General features: G+C 42.6%; 1 protein-coding gene across 5 annotated transcripts in view; it reads left to right on the top strand.

Moving 5' to 3' along the window:
- The first annotated feature begins 14,511 nt into the window (after nt 1-14,511).
- EXOC6 (exocyst complex component 6) overlaps nt 14,512-26,624 on the top strand; it is a 123,053-nt gene continuing 110,940 nt past the window's right edge. For 4 of the 5 annotated variants that reach the window (XM_054983534.1, XM_054983535.1, XM_054983536.1 and 1 more), the window contains exon 1: nt 14,512-14,690. In XM_054983534.1, the coding sequence (XP_054839509.1) occupies nt 14,572-14,690 (119 nt within the window). In that variant the 5' untranslated portion in view covers nt 14,512-14,571. Of the gene's footprint in view, nt 14,691-20,673; nt 20,763-26,624 lie in introns of those variants that run through there. The other variant, XM_054983538.1, reaches the window with a different exon arrangement.

Consider the following 26,624-nt stretch of genomic DNA (forward strand, 5'->3'; position numbering starts at 1 on the left):
GTGTTTAATGTGTTATTTGACTTCAGTATCCATTTTGAAAAGAAATCGTTCAGTACCTGAACACTCAGAAACAATGAAGAGGCGAAGGGGAATGCCTTTTCTAGAGGTGTCTGCTGAGAGTGTATGCGAGTTTGTGAATTATGCAACATTCCTAATCAGTCAGAATATTGATGCCTACACCAATCCTTACACATTCTTATTGAATGTCAATGTGCCACCTGCTAAGTTAACTGAAGTAACGTGAAATGTGTTTGGTGTTTATATAAAAACTATTTATTTAACTCCTTATTTATCCTCGTCTTTCACCAAGAAGCAAATCAAAAACATAAACAAGGCCTGCAGATATTTGATATCTGGTTAAAATAAATTAGGAACATGCTTACTATTACATATTTGATGATATTTTGAGAAGGAAAAGAGCCTGCCAAGAAGCTAGAGTCCTTTAATATTAAATTAGAACCCATTTAGGCAGAACAGGCTTACAAAGGTGAAAGCCAGTGTGGTGTTGTGGCTAGAATTGCGGACTAGGATCTGGGAGAGCCAGGTTCAATTCCCTGCTGTGCCATGGAAGCTTACTGGGTGCCCTTGGGCCAGTCACACACTCTCAGCCTAACCTACTTCACAGGGTTGTTGTGAAGATAAAGTGGGGCAGAGGCGAATGATGTCCCCATTGGGAAGAAAGGCTGCTTTGGGTCCCAAACGGGGAGAAAGGAGGGGTATAAATGAAGTAAAAATTATTTAATTTAAATAAAGCTACCAAAATGCTGATCATTTGAGGTTTTTGACTGATCTATATCTCCGTTTTTGATATGAAAATTTAATATTGCATTGGAATTGACCACATTATGTAAACTATGGTTGATGGAGTCCATCTTTCAGATCAGGGCTGTGACATCTTCCTGGAAGATCTGCAGTGGGGCATTGTAGAAGCCATAAAACGTAGGTGGGGTAGAGGAGAGGACCAAGCTGTGAGCTGATCCCCCCTGTGGTGGTAGCAGTGCAGGAAAATGTTGCTGAGTGGTACATGGTACAGTTTTGGTGAGCACTGTAAGGTATCAGTTTAGAGGATCAAGGGGTAATCCTCAGCCCAGAAGTCTTGGGCCTTGGTGCCAGCTTATGGTGTTGGTTCTCCTTATTCTACATTCACAAATGATTTAGTATTGACTTGGTACTGACCACATTATAGAAACAAACTATTGTGCGTATTTTTGAAAAAGGAAGAAGAATTCTTCTAGAACAGATCAAGGATCTATTTAATCCAGCATGTTAATTCATCTTTTCCAGTACCCAATATTCAAAGTACACATGACATAGATTTGCATGATTATCTCCACCCATCAAAAAGTTTTATTTTAATAATGAGAGGGAAAAAATCACAATGAGTATCACGCATATAGATTGGCCCTGGTATTTAGGGATATACTGAATACTTTACGTTTGTACCATGTACTTACTGAGGTATAAAAAGAGGGATCTTCATTCAAAGGAAGTGTGTGCCTTCATTTATTGCTTGCCTTTCCACTAATGTTAATTCAAAATTTGTTGGAATAAGTTGACCGAAATATTTTATTAAAATGTAATCTACCACAAGAAGTGAACAAGTAAGGTAATCAGAAATGTTTTCCCAATGAACAGTTGTAGTTCAATTGTTTTTAAAAAGATGTTCTATAAAAATCCTCTTGTTTTTATTTTGCAGTAGTAGCACGAGCGTTTGCGTTGGAGGACTGGTAAATGAATGGCCCATGGAAAGAACTGGGGAAGAGATTTCCTCTTCTGATCATTGCCTTGGAATGATTCATTTTGACTTTCCCAGAAAACAGTGAAAACTTGCCACTCAAGGGCTATCAACCAAACATCTTTCTCGAAGCCATAAATTAATCTGAGGAAGAAACACAATAATCCTATTACAGTCTCATTAAACCCATTTGACTTTAGACGATTGGAGTCATTCATGTTTGGGAAGACTTCTGGTGAACAACTTTGACTATTTATTTTCCACCACCATATTTACTTTGAATTAATCTATTTCCATGGTTACTTAACAACCATGAATCAACTGAGAGAGAAGGAAGGAAGCTATGTCATTTGTAAAGGGGAATAAATAGAGCTTTTAATAAACTCTGCCTTGTAGACAGAGTATACGTGTAGTTTTTGAATATTTGTTCAAGTTTGCAGTGCAAATATTATAATTATTTTGTTCATTATTTCTATCCATTTTTTTCTCAAAGGAAATTTTAAGAATGATCATTAAAAACCTTTGAGATATTAACTTTAATACTACTATGTGAATGTAAGTCCATTTTCAAAATCCAATTCCAATGTCTCTCCAGTCTTACAGCCACTTCATACAGTATGTGCATAGTTGCTTACCTAAAATGTAAAGCATGAATAAAGAATACACATTTTTAGATAAAATGACGTCAGCTCCCTACTGAGTGCACAGTCGATAGAAATTCTGGGTTTGCCTAAATGATGTATGAAATGGTTCCTAGTTGGCTTTCTGAAAAATTTAAAGTTGAATCTTGGTTCCTTCTGAAAACCTTTCTGAATCCTAACAATCTGAGACCCTAACAATTCAGGAATTAGAAGACCCACATAAAGCGATAGTTGACTGTTCCTGTTCTCAAAATCTCCCTAAGCAGCATCCTGGCACGGGTTACTAGTAAGGGATTATAATAGGTAATATCTTCACAAAAGGGCAATTGCTTTGACATTATTTTTCCTTATCTTGCAGATCTCTTGGAATCAACATACCTTGTTTGATTTTAGGTCTGGATGGATTATAGTACGGAATATGTAGAGGCTGCTTTACATTTCTCCATATACAGTAGACCCTTGCCATTTGCAAGTTTGTGTCTCATGATTTCAATTGTTACCAGTCCACAATTTGACTGCATGATATGGTTTCCAGCCTGCTTTTATCCCCCACTGCGGTATCATTAAATGGTTAAATATTATAGGAAATTTGGGGAGTTTGCTACCAGGAGGCAGCAGACTTCTACCTCCTACAATCTACAGATTATGCTGTTTGCAGTGATCCCAGAAATGATCCTCCCATGAATGGTGACAATCTACTGTAGCAAGTGGCACCACATTGCAGGCAATTGGGAAGAAAGCAGAAAGCCGGTTCCTCTATCTGGCAATGGCAGTTCTCTGGTGCTTAATGGTGTTCTCCCAGCACAAGGAACTCTCTTAGTGCCACCTATGGCTTGAAAATATGTGGTACATGTTCTGAGTGCTTTTATCTAAGCCAGAGTGATCAGGCTGATGTACTGAATACTGTGTACTACGTAATATTCAGAAGTTCTGTCATTATTGTAGTAGGCAAACATCTCCTGAATGATTGCTGTCCAATACATTTTGCAATGAATTTGTGTACCATTTTTTTGGCATCATTAAATTTGTCATCGTCACAAAGAGAATTTTTGCATATTTCTGTTTTATTTATGTGAAACAGGCCAAGTAATAATAATCAGTTAGACATTTGCTGTTATAGTATGTTTCAGACACCTTTAATACTGAACTAAAACTCATTTTCAGATGAAAACTCTCTTGATTTTCGACAACGGAATGGGGGTGTGACAGCTCATTCACTCTCAGCCTGCCATGTTCTGAAGTTATGAGTATTAGCAGGATGGAATCCAAGTTTGAAAGAAATAGTTATACTGCACTTGTCTAGGAAAGACAAGAAGGCGGGTAGAGAGGTTGAGTACAGGTACATGCAAAACACTCAAACAGACACCATGCAGTGGACATGGTTTGGGCAAAATACTGACCCTCACTCAGAAATGTTATATAGCTAGATAGCTCTAACCCATGCCCTATGTTGAGTAGGGCCTCAGAATGTATGGGTGCATATGGAAGTCCTCACTTATGTATAGGTGGGATCAATCATATTTGCCATAGGCTGCAATTTTCTATAAGGCAGTGTAGTTTTCCCAAGTGGAGCTCATTTACTTACAGATAAATCTTAGTAATTTATCAGTCCAGTCTCTTCATTGCAGCCTAGCATCGAGGATGAAAGAGAGGAGGGGGCTATGGTGACAAATACAGGCACACACGTTGGATGGAGTGAAAATTGGCCACAACTTTATTAAAATACAGCAAACAGGAGCATTGATGATACATGCGGGTTGGATCCTATAACATTGGCTGAACCACCTGCCAGTCAATCCTATAACATTGCAGCTGAGGGGGGAACCAAGGAGTGACATTGAGGGGGAGATCACGTGGGTGTACACCCCTGTGTGACTCCCCTGCCACCTGGGAGTGAGAATGCCTGACAGCCCCTGAGCTGGGCACGCACCACCATAACTCACTCCCAAGGTTCCTTATGGGAATCCCCTTAATGGGGAGACTCAGCTCGCAGGCCCTGCCTCCCCCCAAAAGGGATCCAATCCAACAACAAACCACTAAAGAGCCAAAAATGGCTCTGCGCCAATGTTCCTTCAGCCGCAACCAGCCTAAAAGGCCATCCTGTACATCCTGCAACCAAATATCCTGCCCCCAACTGGACAGATGTACACCATCAGAGTGAGTCTCCAAGCAAAAAGAAATGTCCAGGTGCATGATGTGAGCCCCCCACTGACACAATGTACTGTCCCATGGCCCAGGCCACCCTCTGCCTGACCCCCTTGATCTTCTCAGGACGTGAAGCCCCCTGCCAAATGTGCCTTTGAAGCAAATCTGACCAAAAGAGAAAGTCCGTGGAAAAAGTCCCCGCAAAAGGCCCAAGTTGTCCCACATGGAGAGCTTCAACTCAGGACCTTTGTGCTTGTCCAGATCATTCTCCCTGAGCTGGATAACCAGGGCGTCTGGGGTGGGTGGGTGGTCCCAGCACTGGGCCCGGTGCATCAGTGTCGGTACCAATGCTTCCCCCTGCATGCCCTACAAGCCGAACCAATGGATCCTGATGTGGCCAACTAGTCCAAGGTGCCTCCCCCATCTGGACAACGCTGCATACTTTCCTGCCCAGTACACGATGCTGTGGCCACAGATCCAAACCTAAAGGGGTAAACAAAGGAACAACAACTATTAGTGCGTCCCATTGGGCACTGGGCATATGTACAACCAGTAGGCCCTGGACTGCCACCTCCCGAAGGCCTGAATCTGGGGAACTGGGAGGCCCAAGCTTGTGGCAACGGTGGCAGCCCCAATCCTGTAGGAATGGGTGGTGAACTCTTCAGGGGGTAGGCTGGCTGCCCGCAGGAGAGCAGCAAATTGGAACCGTGTGACAGGTGAAAGGTCTGTGTGCAGGAGAAAGGGACCCTGTTGGTGGTGGCGAATGGCCAGATAAGCCCTGACTGCCTGCACCGGGCAAAGGGCCTGATTAAGTGAAGTCTGTAAAGAAACTGTGCCCCTCCACCCCTGCTGATCTGTCTTGGGGTGGCAGAGTGTGACTCTCCAGGGTAGCAAGGCCATGTTGCTGCTCTCCAAGGCCCACCACCAGCTCCCTGATGTGGAAAGGCCTAAAAAAGGCCAACAAAAAGGCCATGTTGAAGAGGTGAACCTCAAAGGGCAACCAGCAGAGGCCAGCAACAAAATGCGCTGCAGGACCACTGGTCTGTGTGTGTGTGGGTGGAAGCTGGTCCCACCTCTCCACAACCGTGTGGATGGCAAAGCAGTTGTAGGGGTTGGGAAACCCAGGAAAAGAAATGGTAGCGAGGTTCCTACACATGGTCCTGGGTTCAAGATCAAGATCCCGCAGGTGGGCCAAATAGCGCAGCACCATGAACTGTGAGTTGGATCAAGAGGTCAGGCCCCCCAGCCCAGCTGCAATGGCCAGAAAGCGTGTCACCACTGCGGAGTAAGAACATTTTCACATGGTGGTATGGATTAGACTTCTAGTGGTCAAAGTAGAGAAGAGGTGTGACTCAGTGGCAGGACATCTGCTTTGCATGCAGAAGGTCCCATGTTCAATCTCTGGCACCACTGGCTAAGGTGATCAGGTAGCAGGTGATGTCAAATACCTCATCCTGAGTCCCTGAAGAGCTGCTGCCAATCTGAGTAGACAGATCTGACCTTGATGGTCCACTGGCCTGACTCAGTAGAAGGCAACTTCACTGTGCATGCAGAGGGTCCCAGGTTCAATCCCTGGCATCTATAGATAAAACAATTGGTTTTATCTCCTTACCACCCCCTTTCCACAACTCTACCCAGTACTTTGTGATCAAAATTATTTGCTATTTTGGTATTCTGATCATGTAATTCCCATTCTTATATCTTTATTCTGGCTTTCTGTCCATTTGTAGACACAGAACCAATTTCTCTTTACTTTCAAAGCCCTTCATGCCCTATTTTCATATCCTGAATACATCACTCACAACCTTTGCCATAGTTTGCTAGCTAGATGGACCTTTTAGCATATCTCATGAAGAAGAGCATTGCTGGATCAAAACTAACCAGGGCAAGTCTCTTTAATATATTAAAGATTTTACACCATTAACATTTATTTTTCTTCTTTTCCTCCTTTTTCATTTCTTATTTTGTTTTGCTTTTGCCTTTTTCCTATTGTTATGTTTTCTTAATGTATTTTGTTGTATAATTGAGAAATAAAATTAATTTAATAAATAATAAATTAATATGTATTGTCGAAGGCTTTCACGGCTGGAGAACTATGGTTGTTGTGGATTTTCCGGGCTGTATTGCCGTGGTCTTGGCATTGTAGTTCCTGACGTTTCGCCAGCAGCTGTGACTGGCATCTTCAGAGGTGTAGCACCGAAAGACAGGGATCCCTGTCTTTCGGTGCTACACCTCTGAAGATGCCAGTCACAGCTGCTGGCGAAACGTCAGGATCTACAATGCCAAGACTACGGCAATACAGCCCGGAAAATCCACAACAACCATCAATAAATTAATAAATTAATAAAATTAAAATTTAAACATTAGTGCTAAGTTTATTGACAGCTGCAAATATGTAGCAAAGTGGAGAAAAAAAGAATCACTATTCAGAACTGAATCACTTGATAAGATATGGTCCATTGCTTTATTGTTAAAAGTAACATATTATCAAGAAGCTAGTATGAATAATTTTCAAGCATCTGATTTATTTCACAAACATTGGTTATGGTTTTATTATACTTTGGAATGAGAAGATATCTGATCAGATATATCTGTTTGCTTATGAACCTCTGTAAAAGACCTTTTCTTTTCTCGGCTTGTATGTATTTACAAAATAAAACACCATTACAATTTTAAAATAGAAGATTTTAATACTTTTGTAGTTTGTCATGGTTTTTAAAAGCTTGCTTTTCTTCCAAATCTTTTAGAAATCTCCATTTGCAGATTTGCACCAGTACAAGTTGGTAAAGAGATGAAAAATAAGAAAGGTACACACATTTATGAATAAGCACTTTTTTAAAAATGTCCCCGTTGCAACAGGATTGTGATGGAGAGTAGTTACATTGTTCTCAATTTGGAAAAATGTCAGCCTAGAAGAAATACTTGGATTAAATTTTAGCCGTTTAGCAAACATGACTATGGGCTAGAACTACTTGAACATTTATTCTCCTGCTCTCTTCCGTTGTATAGGAATGAAGCTGGTATGATACTTCTAGGCTGTTTTCACACTGCTTACCGGCCATGGAACATCGCACCAAGCTCCTGGAACGGCAGCGTCTTCCTGGTGCGATTTCACGTGAGAACTGCCATTCTTGCATGAAATCGCGCCAGGAAGACGCTGCCATTCCAGGAGCTCGGTGCAATGTTCCGTGGCAGGTAAGCAGTGTGAAAACGGTCCTAGCTAGTTGTATATACTTAGGTTGCAGTCTGACCATGAAATCAGAATACAGGATCTGAAGCCAATTCATAGTGCAGATCTAAAAAGAGTTACACCCTTTGACTTCAGGTGCGACTCCATTTAAGATTGTACTGCGAGTCCTGTTATAAACACATTTACTTGGAAAGAAATTCTGTGAGATTTCCATAGGATTTATTTTCACCTAAATGCATTTTGCATTATGAAATGCTCCATCTTAACTGATTTGAGGGCTACAAAGTAACAGAATCCAATTACAATTAGTTGTCAGTCTAATTATTTATGCATGGTCAGCAACTTGTTGTGCCAGTTTTAGCTGTATGCTGCTGGTAAAACCCACTGGCTTAGAAAGCTGTAATTCTGCTTAGGACTGCACTACAAACGTACTAGGCAAGGGATGATATGGATAATATCATTTGGTACAGTAGATGGCACATAGTGCAGCCTGTAATGGAAAGAATGTATTATGGATCACAGCCTTGAACACATGAAGACACAACCATGCCAAAGGTGCTCAACCCTTTTTAGACTACTGATTACAAGGCTCAATTTGTGTCAAAGTGCATCAGATAGGGAACACGTAAAAAAGTGTGTGACTTTCATTCCCCAGTGAGTAACCACAACCAGCCTACATGCTAATAAGAGTGAAACGTAAATAAGAAAGTCTAATAAGAATGAAGATTCAATGTGGCCTAGTGACTGGCCTAGAATCAGGGAGAGCCAGGTTTGAATCCCCCTTCGCCATGCAAGCTCGCTGGGTGATTGGCTCAGTCCTTCACTCTCAGCCTAACCTACCTCACAGAGTTGTGGTAAGAATAAAATGGAGGGGAGGAGAATGATGAAAACTCTTTTGGGTCCCCACTGGAGAGAAAGGCAGGGTATAAATGAAGTATGAGTAAGGAGTCTTAAAGCAGAACATGTTCCTGTCTTCCATAAAGCTTTAAGTCCTGTGATATATTATTTTAGAAAGCAAGTATTGAGTATATCCAGATGTATATCCAGATGCTAGTAGACTACACAGTCCAGTCCTTCAAAGAGTTTCCTGAGAGTAAGCCCCACTGAATAGACTTGAGTAGGATTCATGTAGGACTGCTTAGGATTGTGCTCTCTGTTTAATAATAATAGTTGTGACAACAACATTTAGGGTTGTCAGTTTCCCTCAGACTCTGGGTGGGATGTGTGAGACTTGGCACTCACCTTTGTAGATGTCTTTGTGTGTGTGCAAAGTGCATGTGTGCTTCCAGCCACACAATGATGTCACTTCCAGAAAGTGATATCATCATGCAGGGCCTCGTGCCACTCCTGGGAGCTCTCCTGTGCTCTGCAGCGGGCTGATTTCAGTCTGTTTGGGGCCAAATTGGGCATGTTTGGTGCATAAATTTTCTCACTGAGAAGTGCAGCTCCCCAGAGCCCTCCCAGCAGTTCTTCCATGCTCAGCAGCAGGCTGAATCAGGCCTGTTTGGGACTGAAATTGGCCCTCTACAAAGCACAGGAGCGCTGCCAGGGTGGTGCAATGGGCCCTGGAGTGCTCCTGCGCTTTGCAGCGGGCCAATTTCAGCCCTAAATGGACCTGATTGGGCCTACTGCAGAGCTGTTGGGAGGGCCCTGGAGAGCTACACACTACAGTGGGACAGTTTAGGCCCCAAATGGGCCCAATTCTGTCTGTTTGTGGCCCAAATTGACCAACTGTGGTATGCGGGAGCATGTCACGCCACCCGGGAACCTACCCCAGAGAAGGCGCATTTCTCCCTGCGTTTTCCCCTGCCAGCCAGGTAGGTGGAGGTGGAGGGTCAGAGCAGGGGATCCCAGTGGGGGACGGACAACCCTAACAACATTCGATGTATATATTGCCCTTTAGGACAACTTAATGCCACACTCAGAGTGTCTTACAAAGAATGCAATTATTATCCTCACGACAATCACCCAGTGAGGTGAGTGGGCCTGAGAGAGTTGTGACTGACCCAAGGTCATCCAACTGGATTCAAACGGAGGAGTGGGGAATCAAACCTGGTTCTCCAGATTAGAGTCCTGCCACTCTTAACCACCACACCAAACTGGCTCTTTAGAGAAAGTAACTTTGCAGACTGTTTGGGGGAAGGAAAAAATGTTATATTGTTATGGAGGGCCAGATAGATGACTTCTGGGTGTCTGTGGAGATGATAGCCAATTTTCTGTTTTCACTGTTTTTGAAAGTGAGGCTGAATAAATCCAACAGAGAATCCCTGCTCTGCACAGTAGGATTCCTAAAAGAGGAGTGCAGGGTGAATGTACAGCCTTGCTATTTTTTGCCCTGAAAAAAAAAGAGCATACATACAACCCCTTAAAATAAGACTAGTAAATGATTAGTAAATGGTATGGACAATGGAGGGAGATATGAGCTGTGTCATTAATTACTGCATCATAAACTAGACACTAGTTGCGTATGCTACTCACAAAATGATATTCCATAATGTAGCAATAGCTGTAGCAATGAATGTGCTATTATTAAGTGATGAATCATCTTCTGCCAGTTACATATTGTGTTCTTAGGAAATGACAAACCTTACTAGGAGGAAAGGAAGATGTTTGGATCTCAGGCAATGAGTAGCTGCACATGTATTGCATGAAAAAAATCACCTGGAACAGGCCTGAACACTAATATTGTGGAATAGAATATTTTTGCTTGAATCATAGAATCCTAGAGTTGGAAGGGGTCTTAAAGATCATCTAGTCCAACCCCCTGCACAATGCAGGAACAGCCCAAAGCATCCCCAGCAAGTATTTGTCCAGCTGCTCCTTGAAGACTGCCAATGAGGGCGAACCCACCACATCCCTAGGCAGCCAATTCCACTGCTGAATTACTCTGATTTGCTATGTCTCCTACAGAATACAGATTTGAGCAGTGCAGATTCACAGGGTTTAGGCTGCCTTTATATCTCTTTAAGTACAAAGTATACATGGACTTGGAGATTACACAGTCCTGAGTTACCTGGTGTAAGAAAATATGTAGCCCGGTTTTGTTGCTGCGGGTTTTAAAAAAACCCAGTAAGGCTTTTTCTTCACTAATATTGCATCTCAATGTCAGCTGGCCAGCCAGCTGTCAAAGGCAGGTGTTCTCAGGTGGGTAGGGAAGGGGGTTGTACCACCATGTTTCTTCTCCTGCCCTGGAGACCAACAGCACAGCCCAACTCTCTCTTCCATTGTCTTCCTCCTTGGTTGTCACAGGAACCTGCTTTTAAAGGATTCCCTTTTCCCACCTCCCTTGGTTTCCTCTCAACCCCCACCCAGCTTCCCTAGCCAGTAGGAGGGCTGAGCAGCTTCTGACATTCCCTGGCCCCTCCTACCACATCTCAGTCCAGGGTGGAGTATTTGCTCCACCCTCTGCCTGGCTTGCCCTTGCCACTGCTGAACCTTCCCCGGTGCTCCCATGGTGGCCTGTTTGCCTGTCCTGGCTGCCAAAGTACTCCTGTGGACCTGGCTGAGGGTGGGCTGCCTGTACTGCTGCAGGAGGCAGGTGAGTCAGGGATGGGACACGGGCACTGGCAATAACCCGTGAGGCACCTCTAGCTGAGATGCAGACAGAGAAGGTTGTGCATGGCATGGGAAAGGTACTTGTTGTTGCAGTGTTGGTGAGGGTGGTGGAAAAGCATTGCCAGACAGTCACAAACTGCCATTTTAAAATCTTAATTAAAACACTATGGAATAAAACTAGAAAAACTTCCAAGAAAGAAAAGGGAAACAGAACCAATTTCTCAAAGTCACCGAAACCCTTCAATCTGTTTTACAGTGCCTACTTCCTTCTTTCCCGAAGGACCAGGGAACTGCAGGAATCATCCTGTATTAAGGAGTCATGCTGTGCCAGCCTATGCCACATGAGCACATGCCATATACAAAGCTGCTCTTTACTGAATCAGACCATCAAGGCCAGTGTTGTTTACTCAGACTGGACGCAATTCTCCAGAGTCTCAGGTAAAGGTCCTTTTCCATCACTTACTATCTGATCTTTTTCACTGGAGATGCCTGGGATTGAACCTCTGTATTGGCTGGACCTCTGCATGCCAAGCAGATGCTCCATCACTGAGCCACAAGCCCTCCCTACCAAGGCAATGGCATCTCTTACATAAAGGGGTGAAGGAATTACTGGCTGAAATGAGATCCGATAGGCCTGGGAATGCAACTGCATGCTACATGCTAGTGAACCTATTCTGGACCCAGTCTCCCTAACTCCCCAGGGAACCTTACAATGCCACATTCCCTGTGACTGGCACAGTACCAGGGTAACACTACACACCTGTCTTTCCTGATCTTTATTCATAAGGACCAAATCATGCCCTTGATTATTAATTATTTTGTTCAGAGTTAATAATTCTGCAAAGCATTTTCAATCACCTTGAAATTAATAGCTAATCTTTTGTTTATGTATGTAATGTTACGGCTGCAATAGGTAGTTTAAAGGTATCCTTTCATCTGTGTTTGTGTGACATCCAGAGGCTGGATGGATCAGTCACAAGCACGTTGTCTCGGTTAATGATTTAAGAGGCCATTCTATCTGCACAAAAGAAGTAGTGCCTCTGATTACTGAAACCAACATTAACTGATGCAGCTCATTGACTGCAAATTGCATAAATAGCTGAATAAGTGTTTGCTGCTAAGATTAAAAATTTGGATTTTATTGTACTCTGTTGTCACTTCACATGGTAGCTCCTCTAGTGATTATAGAACTGAAGTGCAAGAAAAGGAGGTTGGCTAAACAGACCACTTCGATGCACGTAAGTTTAGCAGTCCAAGCCATTGATCTGGCCTATGTCAAGTCTACCATTGTCTGCTATTGGACTAGTAGGGGTTGGCAAGTGTGGCCTTTGGTGTTTGCAAAGGGGTAGCCATGTTAGTTCATTGTAGCAAAATAAAAGTCCAGTGACACCTTGAACAACCTTTATTTCACCTATCAATAAAGCTTTATAGTCAAGTTCCACGCATGTTTTCTTGGAAGAATTCCAATTAGTTCACTGTGGCTTACTCCTATGAAAATGCACATTGGATTTCTGCTGTAGTAGATTAATTGATTAAGGACGGCCATTTTTAAGGGGGTGGGGTAAATGCAACATATTGCTTCTGGGGACATTTTGGTCCCACTGTGCTATTTTATTTATGTATTTACTTCCTTTAGTTATAGCCTGCCTTTCTCACGGAGACTCAAGGCAGATGTCAGGAACGCATACATTAATGTTTAGGTGCCATTAATGTTTAGGTGTTTTGCTGGCTATACTGAGTTATTAATGAGCACTGTGCTGGACGGAGGAGGGATGGGTTATCAGTTATAACTATGTACTTTCATTTTTAGCAGTGAATGGCCTTGAAGGCCAGATGTGTAATGAAACTTGTAACCATTCTCACAGACAAAAATGACCGAACGCTGTGCTGTGTCTAAAATGCTCTTATCAATTCTCGCAAAACTCTGGGATGTTCGCGCCAGAATGCAATGGACCCCAGGGCAGGAAAATCTACCTATATCTAGTTAGCCTATGTTTGACTGATCACTTCTGTCAACGACTATCTTAAAGATCTTGTACTGATAGAGCTTTAATAAAGTTACCTTAACCAAGACACCTGCGTGCTTGCTTGTAAGGGGCTTTGGGATTGAACTGCCAAGGACTGACAGCAGATTACAATGGAATCAGATAGCGTGAGACATCTATAAAGCAATGCAACAGGACTAGGATTACAAAAATTAGTAACAATGCAAAAAGGGTAGGTAGAAATGGTATGCCAAATGAAAAAGAAAATGGTGTAGGTGGGTAGTTGTGTTGGTTTGCAGTAGAACAGCAGGATTTGAGTCCAGTGGCACCTTAGAGATCAACAGGGTTTTCAGAATGTAAGCTTTTGGGAGTCAGAGCTATGTTCCTCATCGTTGCTTGTAGTCTAACATGAAAACAGTGTCTAGAAGCCAGAAGGGTTCTGAGAGGTTGCCAGGTGAATACTATGTGATAACCATTTTTGGCTTCTAGTATAAATGAATGTCAGAAACACAAAACCCCCAATAACACATTTTGAATATCACTGTTATTAAAATACATTGCCAAGATCATTTTGGGAGGTACCAGAGCAACAAATGTGCAACTTTATACTTTTTGTAGCACTTTCCCCAGTATTATCTATTTTCTTGATTTGCAGGGACTTTTCTGAATGGAACAGAAAAAAATACTAAGTGAGGAAAATGTGACATCATTGTCCCATTTGGCAGAGGGAATTCAGAACCTGATGTCAAGGCAAAGAACTTAATTACTTTAAAAGGGTCTTGTGTCCCCCCCTCATCCTATAGATACATTTTGGTGCTATGGATGTTACAGATATTATGGATTTTTAATCAGCACATTCTCTGTTATATTGAGATAAGTCTGCATTAAATAACTCTGGCATCAAAAAGGCAACTGAATCTAGGGTCGCACGACAAGTGACGAATGACACTTGCCTGGCAAGTGAACAGACTCACATGTATTCCTCCCTGTTCACTTGCCATTCACTTGCTCTCTACTTGATCAAGTGAAGCACAAGTGAATGGCAAGTGAACAGGGAGGAATACACGTGAGTCTGTTCACTTGCCAGGCAAGTGTCATTCGTCACTTGTAGCGCGACCGCCTAGGCTCATCAGCAAAAGGTTACCAAAGCAAGCAGGAAAACAACAGCTGCATAACACTTGTGGGCAGTCTTCAGGAGTCCCGAGGTTAAACCAGGGTTTGTTTTCTATCTGCTAATTTTGCTGTGGGGAGGATCTTTCATCCAGATGACTCGAATAAGAGAACTCCTTCATTAATGCAGGACAAATTTAATATTTGACCATGGAGACAAATACCCCAAATGTTGCAGGATTTTATGCAGAAGAAAATAAAGATAACATATACGAAACTGTCCTTGGAGAGATTAAGTACTTGGAGCTGCCTCTAGGAATCACTTTAGGGTAAGTATCATGTTGCATGGAATGTATTTCATACTGTCTATTCTTTATTCTATTGCTGGGGATTTTTTAATTTATAAAATACAGAGATATTAAACATGGTTTTTTTCTGACTTCTGTTCCTAAAGTAATCAAGAGACTGATTCTCTAAATTTAAAGAAGTCATTGTATTTCAGATTTCATCTTCTACATTTCAAGAAATGCTTTTTTTCGTAAAACAGTCTTCTGTGTCTTCCATTGAGTTATTCTGTCTATTTTGGGGTCTGGCTGAGAAGTATTTTCTTTGTTAATGAGCATTTGTCATCTGTGATATGTGAATTGATCACTCTTAAATCTCTGTTTGGAGTCTATCGTAATATTAAGAATGAGGTGATAGATGTGCATGTGTGGGTGTGTATTTCATATACATACCAATATACCTCTGACTATTCAAAGTATACCTGCTTTTAGAAAAAGGTTAGTTAATGAAGTACTGGCATTAGGGTAATAGCAAGTTTGCTTTCAATATAATAAAATATATTAATAGGTAAATGAAAAGAGAAGGAAAATACCATATAAGATTACAAGGTATCATGTTCAAATTTATTTTTAGAATCTGCCAAAGTATTTTAAAATAGCATGGCTGCATGTGGGTGTCAGTTTACAAAGATGATTATGCTAGAGATAATGTGAAGTCACAGTTTTAACAGTCCTTTTAATGTTCCCAGTAATATGCATGTATCACTCCATTGCATAAATAAAGCCGGTAGCCATTTTTATATACATTTTCATTTCTAACTAGCAGAATAATGTTGCAGGAATAAGGACAGGCTCTAAGGATAGAACTTTCCTTCCCACAGAGAGAAAAGTGTAGAATAGAAGGTTCCTCACAGCCATAGACCAGCAAAGTAAAACATGCCTTAACCCCATAGATAGCAACCCTAAGAAAAAACTAGTCAGAATTCTACTCAGGTCTACTCAATGGGGCTTACTTTCAGGAAAGTACTCTTAGGATTGCACTAGTAGTGTGTTTCTGCCAGCATGCAAGCTCTTTGGCATTCCCCCCCCCATCTACTTTAATGTTCCTCCTATTTTCTCTTGCCATCATATGTACAGGGACTCAAGTTACCTCTTTAAAAAGTGGTGCTTAGCCCACCCCCCCCAAGATCAGACACTTGTGTGGGAGAGATCTCCAAAATTCTACATCCCCACATGCCAACTGAGCTGTGGAGGCACGTGGGTGATATGGTCAGAAAGGCCATGGCCCCTTCCTGATATGTCCACCTGGCAAGGGGAAGAATGGCCGGAAGGGAACCGGACCCACGTTGGCAGAACTCCCTGGCATGTATTCACTCCAATTTCCCACTGGCTATGCCACAGTCCTCCTTACGGGGGTGGGTGGGTGGGGGGGGGTGGTTCCGTATTTCCTTTGTTCCTTCCACTGCTGTCCTTTAGAAGGACAAGTTGCTCTTTCAGGAAAGGAATTTATTTATTTAAAACATTTATAAACCCACCTTTATCTCAGCAAATTGCTGGATAAAAGAGTGTTAAAAACCACTCACCCAGTGAACCAAAAGCCCTTCTAAAAAGTTCAAGTCCTGCATCTTCTCTGAAACTGCTGAAATGATGTTACTCTTATGTCCTCTGGAAAACACTTCCACAACATTGCATTAGCTACCCAAAAAGCCTGGAAATGGGCTGTTGCAGTCTGCTGCCACATGGGAATTTTACCCTGCATGGAGAGATGCACAGCCCCACATTTTGGGGTGTTTCCACACTGAACATGACTTGTGGAACTCCCATGGCTTCCCTGCTTAAACCAGATCAAAGGAAAACCTCTTTTGATTCGAACACGGAAACGGAGTAGATGTTCATGGCTGCAAGCAGAACTTCCATGTGGAATCTCTGCCTGCAGCCAATCTGGAGTGGAGAAAAGGGTTGGAGTTGAGTATTGCTCCCCCCCCCCTTTCAAAGGCTTGGCTGCAAAGGGGAAAAGAGGGGGCTAACAGGCTGTGTGATGAAAGGAGGGAGGTTTAGTATGACAAAAGGAAAGGGGAGGTGCCACAAATGGGGCAGGGATGGCGTGTCACTTGCTCCCACTTCACTTGCTGCTGCTGTCATAGTGGAAAGGATATTTTACACCTCCTATTAGAAGCAGCCATTGTTCATATCCTTGCAGGAAGTGAATAGGAATCTGAATGTTTCTGAAAATGGTAGGCACTTTTATTGCTTATTTTATTAGTTGTTTACATTGCATTGTTTTATAATTTTGTAATCCAGGTGTTTTTGTTGGCATTGTTTGTAGTATGTATTGCAATGTTTTACTGCATTGTTTATTTTGACGTATTATACTGTTCTTATTGCTTTGTCTTTCAATCTGTTACCTGCCTTGAGTCTCTATGAGAAAGGCAGACAATAAATAAATAGAAAGTGTGGCTGGGTCAAGTGGAATAGCTGCATGGCTTTTTTGAAACAGAAGTTCCTTCTAAAGCCATCCTCTTTTAGGGCAAATATTTATAAAAGTTTATAGAATCTTCTTTTGAGGTACATCCTTTCTGAAGAGAAAAAAAAGTTTATTCAGTCCTCTTTAGTGGCAAAATCTACACTCAACAACCTTCTCTCAGAAAGGTCAAGCAGGGGGAATCCAGTATCCACAGATCACCCCTTCCCACATGTACTTTGAATGTCCAGGGGATCCACTAGAGATGTGCAACTGGACATTAACTACTTGAAACCTGTGTGGGATAACCCCATTCTTTAATTTTATTGTAAAGGATTAAAATTAAAAAATTAAGTATACCCTGTAATAACTGGGAGAAAAGAGCAGGGTAAATTGACAAATAATGTGAGAGGGACATTGTCCAAAAAGGAGAGTATATTGACCAAATAACCAAAGAGGCTTGCATGGATAGGTTTCAGCACAAAATCTTTTCATTGGTCATTGAAGTGGTCTGGGTTTTTTTGTGGATTCTAAGAAGAGCTGTCTGGCCATTTCCCTACTTGTATTGGCTATTTCCACACAAAGGGTTTTCTCTGCTTTGGCTTCCAAACTGGAACACTCCTCTTTGGAGCATCTGCATGACATTGTATTCTACTTGTGCTCTGATCATCTTTTTCCTTCCCCGAAAAGCTTCTTCCCAAAAATGCTCTACTCTGACCTTTGTGGATGGAGCATAGTCCAAGCATGTTGTTACGCTATCTGGACAGCAAGGTGCACATTTTCACCCTGTAAAAGTTCTAGACAAATGAGTGCCATTTTTCTTCTATCAGCCCGTCTTGGGTGTCATTTTCCTCACCATGCCACAAGAGGGTTTTTTTCTTTTTAAATAGCAGTATAATACTATAGTGCTGTAACAATTGCAGTTTTTTTTAAAAGCCCTTCATTGGTGTGAAGAAGGAAAACACAGAGAAAATGGTAGCTGCGAGGGGCTGATGGAGGAAAATGTACAGAAAACTCCCATGTGGAAACCCTGTCACCAATGTGCATGCTTGATTTGCTAGTTGCAATTGTACAACTGAGTTGTGGGCAGTTTGGTTTTGAGTACCACACATTGGAGGGTACTCTGGAGACCATCAGCTTCTTCATAAGTTCTAAAAGTACATCACACTGCTGTTGCCCTGTCTCCCACCTGACTCCAGTGGGAGTCATTGTTCCTGAACATGGATATCTGATCTCCAGGAAAAATCCCCCCTCCAATGGAACTGCTCTGTCTCATTGCATCAAGAATAAGTTTGAACAGAGACATAGTATAGAACAGCACCATTTGTGTTAGGTCATTGGGAAAGTAACTCAAGACTGACAGCCAAGAAGCACAGCAATTGCCTCTGGAGAGGAAAAGTCCAAGGAAGGAGCTAAGATCTTGACATGGCTCAATTCTGCTAAGGGGCTGAGGAGTTCTAAAATTACAGATTTAACTTACTTTAGCTCTTTCAGTCATTATGATTTTGGATGAGCACAGGATGCGTGATTCTCTCAGTATGCACGGTTGCCATTATGCATGACTAGGGCAACATACATATTTTGGTACACAGGATCAGAATCCTACACCTACCATAGCAAAAAAGGCCACAACTGTGTTCAGGATCCTGGCCAGTACACTCTCCTGGCATGTAAGAAAGGAATCCCAACACTGTAATGACTGAAAAGGCCTTTTCCACAGCATCAGTGCCTTTGAGAGTAAGGATACCTTTGGAGACCAGATCATCAACTTGTGTCTCTTAAAGCCAATTGCTTTTTCCTTCTTTTTAATCTTCCACAGGAGGCAAGAGGGCTCGTTCTGCCCGAAACTCACGTGAAGGCGGGCTTTTTTTCCCTGAGGGGCCAGGAGCATGTGTCTTCCTTGACTGTGTAACATCCAACCGTTCTACCTAAGGGGACTGCAGGTAGCTCCAACCATATTCCAGAGAACCTGGAAAAACCAAGCCCCCTCCCCAAGATCCAGCTATTCTACCATGTTAGGCGAGAGCACGAATCTCAACTCATGTTAATCCAGTCTTCCTTTTAGTATATTGCTTTTATAGTTTTTTTAGTTGAAGTATGTCTAGTAAATTAAATAAAGACTGCTCCTTCTTTTGCCCACAAGTCCACAGAAATGATTTTTTTTAAAAAAGCACTAAAGCTTAAGCTTCTCTGGAAACCTCCTCAGATGTGGGGGAGGCATCCTGCAGTCTCAGAAGTGGTCGATTACTATTTTACCCCTTCCAGATTAATCCACATATTAATCCACACCTGCAGCTGTGTGTGAACAATATCCATTGACAAGTACTGTTCGGATACTGCACCACTGCAGTGTTTGATGACTGTGGTACATGCAAACCATCTGTGGTTTCTTCTCTATGTTGCGATTATACTCAGCTGTAGCCATCTACGCAAACTCCTCCAAATGTAACAGAATAAGATCTTGCATAAAACCTCAACAATGATGACCTGATAGGTGTAGGGAGACAAACATCCTCTAAAACGTATTATAATATGTTGTTGTTATGATTAAAATGTATTATGATGAATACTGTTCGGTGTTTTTTCCCTCAAAAACAAAAGAGGTGCTGGTACTCATGATGTTCTTCCCTCTCAGCCCAAGAGCCCAAGAGGTGCTGCTTGTACCCCTGACCCCAACCCCCCCCCCCGATAGTGTTTATAATATAGGTTTGTGATAAACCAAAATTAGATACAATTCTTTTCTAAATAAAACGTTTCGCGAGGTCAACTAGCAGATCCAGCATCACCTTGGGGCTAAAAAGAAAGTCCTGAGGCTGTGAGGCAGCTAGACACAAATCTAGCTTTCTTACTAGCACTTCTGGAGATCGAGCCAGCCCTGGGCTTCGTCCCCGAAGCCTTTTCCCTGCAGATGCTCAGCCGTAAAACACGAGAACTACGATTTACCTGCAAGTATTGCTCAGTGACGTTTCCTTCTGAGTAAGCTTGCGTGGGATCGGGATGTTCATCACCGCGGCCAACCCTCCTCCCACTTTCAGATAATCTTCCAGAAAAATTCGAACACCCGCACGCCTTTGGTTTTAGAGGTCTGCCAGGAGCACCCCAAGCCCGTTGATTCCAGTGGGCCTGGGGAGTTCCTAACGCTGCAGAGAGGAAAAAAATGCAAGCTGATGTACAATTCGGAACGAGGCGGGGAACTCAACGAGACGCCTTTCCCAGCAAACCGGCGTAAGCTAGGGGAGCCGCGGGATGCCACGAAATGAGGCGTCCCCAGTTCCAGATGAAACCACCGTGCTGGGCGCGCCTGGCAGATCGCCGCCTGACTAGGAATGGGAACAAGCCCCACCCACACCCCGGCTATCTCGGCTGCTTCTCCGGCTCCGCCCGGAGCGCCTGAGCCGTGTCTGGATCAGCGCCTCCGCCCCGAACCCCGCGAGGGCTTCCCAGGGCCGGCGACGGGGCCTGTTCGTTCGCCCGCTCATTGGCTGGCCTGGCTCCAGAGCGAGCCGCCGGCCCCACCCCTTCCCTCCCTGCCTTTCTCTCGCTGCGCTCCTGCCCTGCGCCCTCCCATCCAAGATGGCGGAGAGCCTGCCCGAGCATGAGCGGATCCTGCAGGAGATTGAGAGCACCGACACGGCCTGCGTGGGACCCACCCTGAGGTGAGTCCGCCGGGGAAGGAGGGGGCGCCCCGCTAGTCGGCCGGAGGAGGGGCTGCGCGTGCCCCCCCTGTAATTTCTCCCGCCTCAGAGTTGGCGGACCTGCGGGGAGAAATGACAGCTCCTCCCAAGGCGCACGCAGGTTGACTGCGGGGAGCGACCCCTGCGGAGAGGCGCCCCTGCCGTGCTAAGCTGAAGGGAGGGGAGGGAGTCCCCCTTGCCTTTTACCGCCTCCCTTGCCCTTCCCCACATAATGCTGGCCCTGCTTCGGCGTCCTGCCTTGGTTGCAAGCCTCACACTTGCGTTGGAGCAGTTTCCTGAGGAACCTTCCTTTGGTGTCCTCTGCAGGGTCTTCTGAAAAGGGGGTCTTTGCCCTCCTGCGGCAGCTCTCTGGAGGCAGGCAGCTGTCAAGAGGCTGATGGGCCCCTGCTGCCAGAGACAAAGCGCTTGTCTGCTGGGTATGGCTTTGGGCGTTTCAGGCTCTTGGTTTTTTCGAGTTGTCAGAAGAAGAGGAATGCCAAAGTTTTAGAAAATTCCACAGAAGGGCCAAATGAACTGCATGAGAATTCCTCTATTGTTTTATCAGTGAGAAAACTGGGGAGAGGGGAGAGTGAAGGAGAAAGCAGTTTTATGAGTCCAGGACTCCCCACTCCCTATTTTCCTTTTGACATTCAAAAGGCGAACAGGCCCTGGTTTCTTCATCTGTATAAAATAATTGTGCATTTTATGGGAAAGAGCATAGGTTTTTATGTTTGAGGGGTGATGTGGGATCATACAGACCTTTGTATTTTTGGAACTGTCAGAGTCAGTGGGTGTGTCTAGCCACTTGCGTACTCACTGGACTTGTAAATCAGCTTCTTGGAAAGGTGATCCCTTTGAGCCCTATTGTGGTTGTTTTAAACTATAACATCTTGAACCTAAAGATGCGGTTTATAGTATGCATCAGTGTATTGTTTTTTGTGAAGCAAGCGGGGCAAGTTAGTTCTAATTATTATTCTTTGCTACACTATCATGTGGGCAGATCCTTGAAGAGAAGAGCATCTCTTTAGTGGCTAGAATGACTTCAGGAGAGTTGATAGTGATGCTCGTCTTCCTTCATCCTGCCCGAAGCACGCCTCTCTTCCTTATATAATGGAATAGTTTTGCAGGATGATACTGTGAGACATCTGTTTGGTCAGTATTTCCTGATGCATCTTTCTGACACTTATCTGAAGGCTTGCTAGGTTCTAATGTTCTGTTCATATGAAGAATCACTGTGCTCCGTCTTCAGTGTTTTTTCCCCTTTCTTTCTATGGAATACTGTTTTGTAGTTTGGTGTAGTGGTTATGGTACCAGGTTTGATTTCCCACTCCACCACTTGAAACCAGCTGGGTGACCTTGGGTCAGCCACAGCTTTTCGGAGCTCTCTCAGCCCTACCCACCTCACAGGGTAATTATTGTGGGGATAATAACAACATTCTTTGTAAACTGTTCTGCGTGGGTGTTAAGTTGTCCTGAAGGGTGGTATTTAAATCAACTTCTTCTTCTTCTTCTTCTTGTTACTATTATTATTTTGAGCAGGATATTGAACTAACTTCACAAACTACTTGAGGAAATAATAAAGCAGAAACAATTCATAGGCTTTCTTGCTCAAGGGTGGTAATTGTACACATGTGCACGCATGGTCCTTCAGTTTATTTTTGTTTGTTTGGTACATTTTTATACCTCCCTTCTTCTAAGGAGCTCAGTGTGGGGTCCTCTTCTCTGTTTTATCCTCATAACAACCCTGTGAGGTAGGTTAGTTTGAGAAAGTGTGATGGCCCAGGTTTACCCAGCAAAGTTCATGGGTCTCCCAGATCCTAGAATGATACTGAATCACACTAGTTCTGCACAGAGGAATGTCTGGAATTAGCTGAAGAGGAGAAATGCTCAGTTAGGGCTATCAGCTCGATCTCTGGGACATCTAAGTCCTCTTTCCCAGTGGAAAAAGCAGGTGCCTGTGTGAACCTGTTTTACCATAAACACAAAGTTTCTTTCACTTCTTGGTTATCTTTAGGGCACAGTCCAGTAAAAATGTCAGGCAAACTGTGAAGACCAATTGAGATGACATCCTTTAGAGAATAATTCTTAAGATAAATTAATACTTGCCTGATATATTTTGTTGATGTAGTTTTCTCAAAAGCTACGACCGTTTTGAAATTCATAAATTCAGTTTCCTTTCTCTAACCCCCTCCAGCCTCACTCTGAACACGGAGTACAGTTTTGCATCAGAAAGACTGATGTTCATGATGGATTGTGTTTTTTAATCACAGCACCTGTACAAGGTTCATCAAAGTGCTGATGTGCAATGTCATTCCCTTCAGCAAAGTTCTTCTTGGTTGTGCACAAGGTGCAGCGTAGCCTTCTGTGGTGTGCGTGCAGGGCCCTTGAAGTATCACCTGCTCCCCTATGAAGCTGCTTGAGTACTGGAATCTTCATCAGAGGTGGTGCTCGATGCATTCAACGTGGGTTGAGTGTGATATGCAAGATACCCTTTTCAGTGGTAGCTATGTGTCTTTTCAGCTGCTGTATGCATGGCACATCATCTTTTTAATTTCAGGTCCCAGACTAAGACTTGTATGCTTATTCTTGTCTTTGGCTAGTTGGTGTATGTGCACACATACTTTGTTTTTGATGTTGTTGCAGAGTTACAGTTAATGGGCTTAGAAAGGTGCAACTCTGTTTAGGATTGCTGGACTCCTGCAAACATAGGATTAAAGACCAAGTGTAGGTGAACACACATTATCTCTTACACAACTTCTCCCAAATGGCACAATTAAATATGTAATAAGTACCTGTACTTTTTAAAGTATACCATATGCAGTGTAGCTCAATACACTCTAGTGCAGATGACTACTTTTCAGTTTTTGGAGCCAACACCTTGGTGCACAAGTTTCGCTTATAGAACTGGAGTCAGATTGTGCATTAGGGATTGCAGATGGAAAATAGTCCTGTGAACTGAATCTTGGCATGTAAGTGACATATCAAGACTACAGCTGTCCTGTCCATCTAAATATGTGGCCCAAGTTCCAAATGGACTTTTACTTTAGGGTAGAAAATTCCCTAAATAATTTAAAATTGATTTTATTCATTCTGCAGTAGCGAATACAAAACGTTATTTATGAAACAAAATAGATGCAACCTAAATAAATAAATAAATATATAAAGTCGGTGGTAAGTATCCTTCATATAGGAGATAGCTATCCAGGAATGACAGTGTTATGAACTAAACATTGGCTCAAGAGCTTTTGAAACATTTGTGAGTAGCCAAATACATTGTTGAACCTATAATCCTTATACAAATCAGAAACTGACAAAATTGTGAGAGTGGATTCCCATCATAATGACTAAGAATAACCTACATAGAAGAGGTAGAGGCTGTGGCTGGGTGGTAGAGCCTCTTCTTGGCTCGCAGAAGGTCCCAGGATCAATCCGTGGCATCTCCAGTGGAAAGGACTGGCTAGTAGACGACATGAAAGATCTCAGTCTGCATCCCTGGAGAGCTGCTGCCAGTCTGAGTTGTCTAATTCAGTGGTCTAATTCAGTGGTCTAATTCAGTAGAAGACAATTTCATGTGTTCAAGGTTAAGGCTATGACACTAAATACACTTCTTTATAACAGCTGCAACTGTCCAGTGTAGTACAAGAAGAAAATACTTGGTGTGTATAACCTGAAACGTTTGTATTATGCAGTTTCTTTACTGTGCAACAAGACAGAAAGCTGAAATAATGTAGTCATTATATATGTGCCTCTATTTTTTTATTTTATTTTAAAACTTCTCTCTCATCTTAATTATTGGCTCTTAAGGGAGCTTCCTATAAAAAATATAACAGTGCTATGCAATAAAAAGTTTTAACCGTTCATTAAGGCAGCAAACCATCATATCAAAACTAAAGCATGTTTAAAATGCGCAGGATTGCGCTGCTAGCATGCCATGTGCACAGCATGTGTTTAACTTACCAATAATCAACTATGTAACTGGTCTGCTCTGTCTGAGGGCTCCAGTACAAAAAAGAAGGTAAATCAGCGGAACTTTTGCTTTCAGGAGGCTGGATAATTTGGCTAGCCAAATTCAGGCCCTTTATCTTTTTTTCTAGCTTCTTTCTGAGGAGCTTGTCTGCTCTGTTTTTTTGCCAGCATAACATTCAAGTTCTTTGTGTTAGAACTGTACTTGTTTTACAACAATATTTAGTAAGGTTTATTTATCTCTGCAAGAGAAAATAAATTTTGAAAGTATTAAAGTATAATTTGTATTTGTATTGTTGAAGGCTTTCACGGCCGGAAAACGAAGGTTGTTGTGGGTTTTCCGGGCTGTATTGCCGTGGTCTTGGCATTGTAGTTCCTGACGTTTCGCCAGCAGCTGTGGCTGGCATCTTCAGAGGTGTAGCACCAAAAGACAGAGATCTCTCAGAGTCACAGTCACTGAGAGATCTCTGTCTTTTGGTGCTACACCTCTGAAGATGCCAGCCACAGCTGCTGGCGAAACGTCAGGAACTACAATGCCAAGACCACGGCAATACAGCCTGGAAAACCCACAACAACCATAATTTGTATTTGTTTCTTACGCTCAAGTCAACTCTTGTCTGCCATGCATCAAATATAACACTCCAATCCAAAATGCCAGTTAGTACTGTAAATACCTTATTTAGTCATATCTAATGCTCCATCACAAAAAGAACCTCTATAAAAAGCATATCAGTTAAATGCTTGTTTTAAAAGGAAGATTTTATAATCTCTTCCAAAGTCAACTTTCCCTTGCTTCTGTGGGGTGTTTGTTCAGAAAAAAATTAGTCTGAATCTTTGGTTAAACAGAACTAGGTTACCAAAGGAGGGAGCGTAAAGTAATGCCAAGCAAGAAAGGTAGCATGAGAGTACACTTAGTAGTATGGGTGGATGTTTTTCCAGCTCAAAAGTATGTGTGGATGCTGTATGCAAATAGTGTGGTGTTGTCTCATTTGATGTGCTGTAATTTTCAGTTTCACAATATAACTTCAAACAAGGACTCCCTGCTCCCCCACCCAAGCACATGCTGTTGATAGTGAACTTGAGAAGTATGATTTAGATGTTACCATGGGGAAGAAATAGTTATAGCTATTTGAAGAAAAAAGGTGGTTCTGTGGCTGAATTGAAGGCAAGATTTGGAGTGAGTTCAAATAGAGTGTTTTCTTTTAGAGGGTGAAATCTGTTGACATTATCGATTGTTCACTTGTGAAATAGAAATATTCAAAATCCTCCAAAAGGGAAATGTGAAAGTCTGTTACTACTCCATTTTTTGTGCATCACTGCTGCATCCAGTAAACCATTTTATACTCTATTTCAAGTAGGAACTACATGAGCCGTTCTGCTGAGTCCATGTCCTTTCAAAATAGAATGAGTTTTATAAATGAATGGTGCTTGCTTTATGTCTGTTATGTTAGTTCTGATCAAAATGCCATAGCGGATCAACTGTGTGTGAACTCTTTACTTCCAACTTTGTTTGTTTGGACTTTAGAAACACTAATCTCTGCGGATTTCAAATTTCTTCAGTGGAACTTAAAGAGCCATTGGAAATAATAAAGGATTTTGAAATGAACTGAGGAAAATGTTAGCTCTAGATATACAGGTGAAAAAGGCACAATTAGTGTCCCCTCTCCTTAAGCCAGAATTAGAAAAACAGAAGTGATATATCTAGTAATACACAACAAAAAAACCTCTCTCTTTTCATTTGGCAAACAGGATCTTTCCCCCCCCCCCAACAATACAAAGCTTATTAAAGTATAATAAATATTGTTTAATTTGCTTTTTCTTAAATTGCTTCTCTTACTTTGGACAGTTTTTAGGCTTGTCAAATAAAAATGATTTATCAAA

The sequence above is a fragment of the Eublepharis macularius genome, chromosome 6 (assembly GCF_028583425.1).
Source record: "Eublepharis macularius isolate TG4126 chromosome 6, MPM_Emac_v1.0, whole genome shotgun sequence".
Taxonomy (NCBI): domain Eukaryota; kingdom Metazoa; phylum Chordata; class Lepidosauria; order Squamata; family Eublepharidae; genus Eublepharis; species Eublepharis macularius.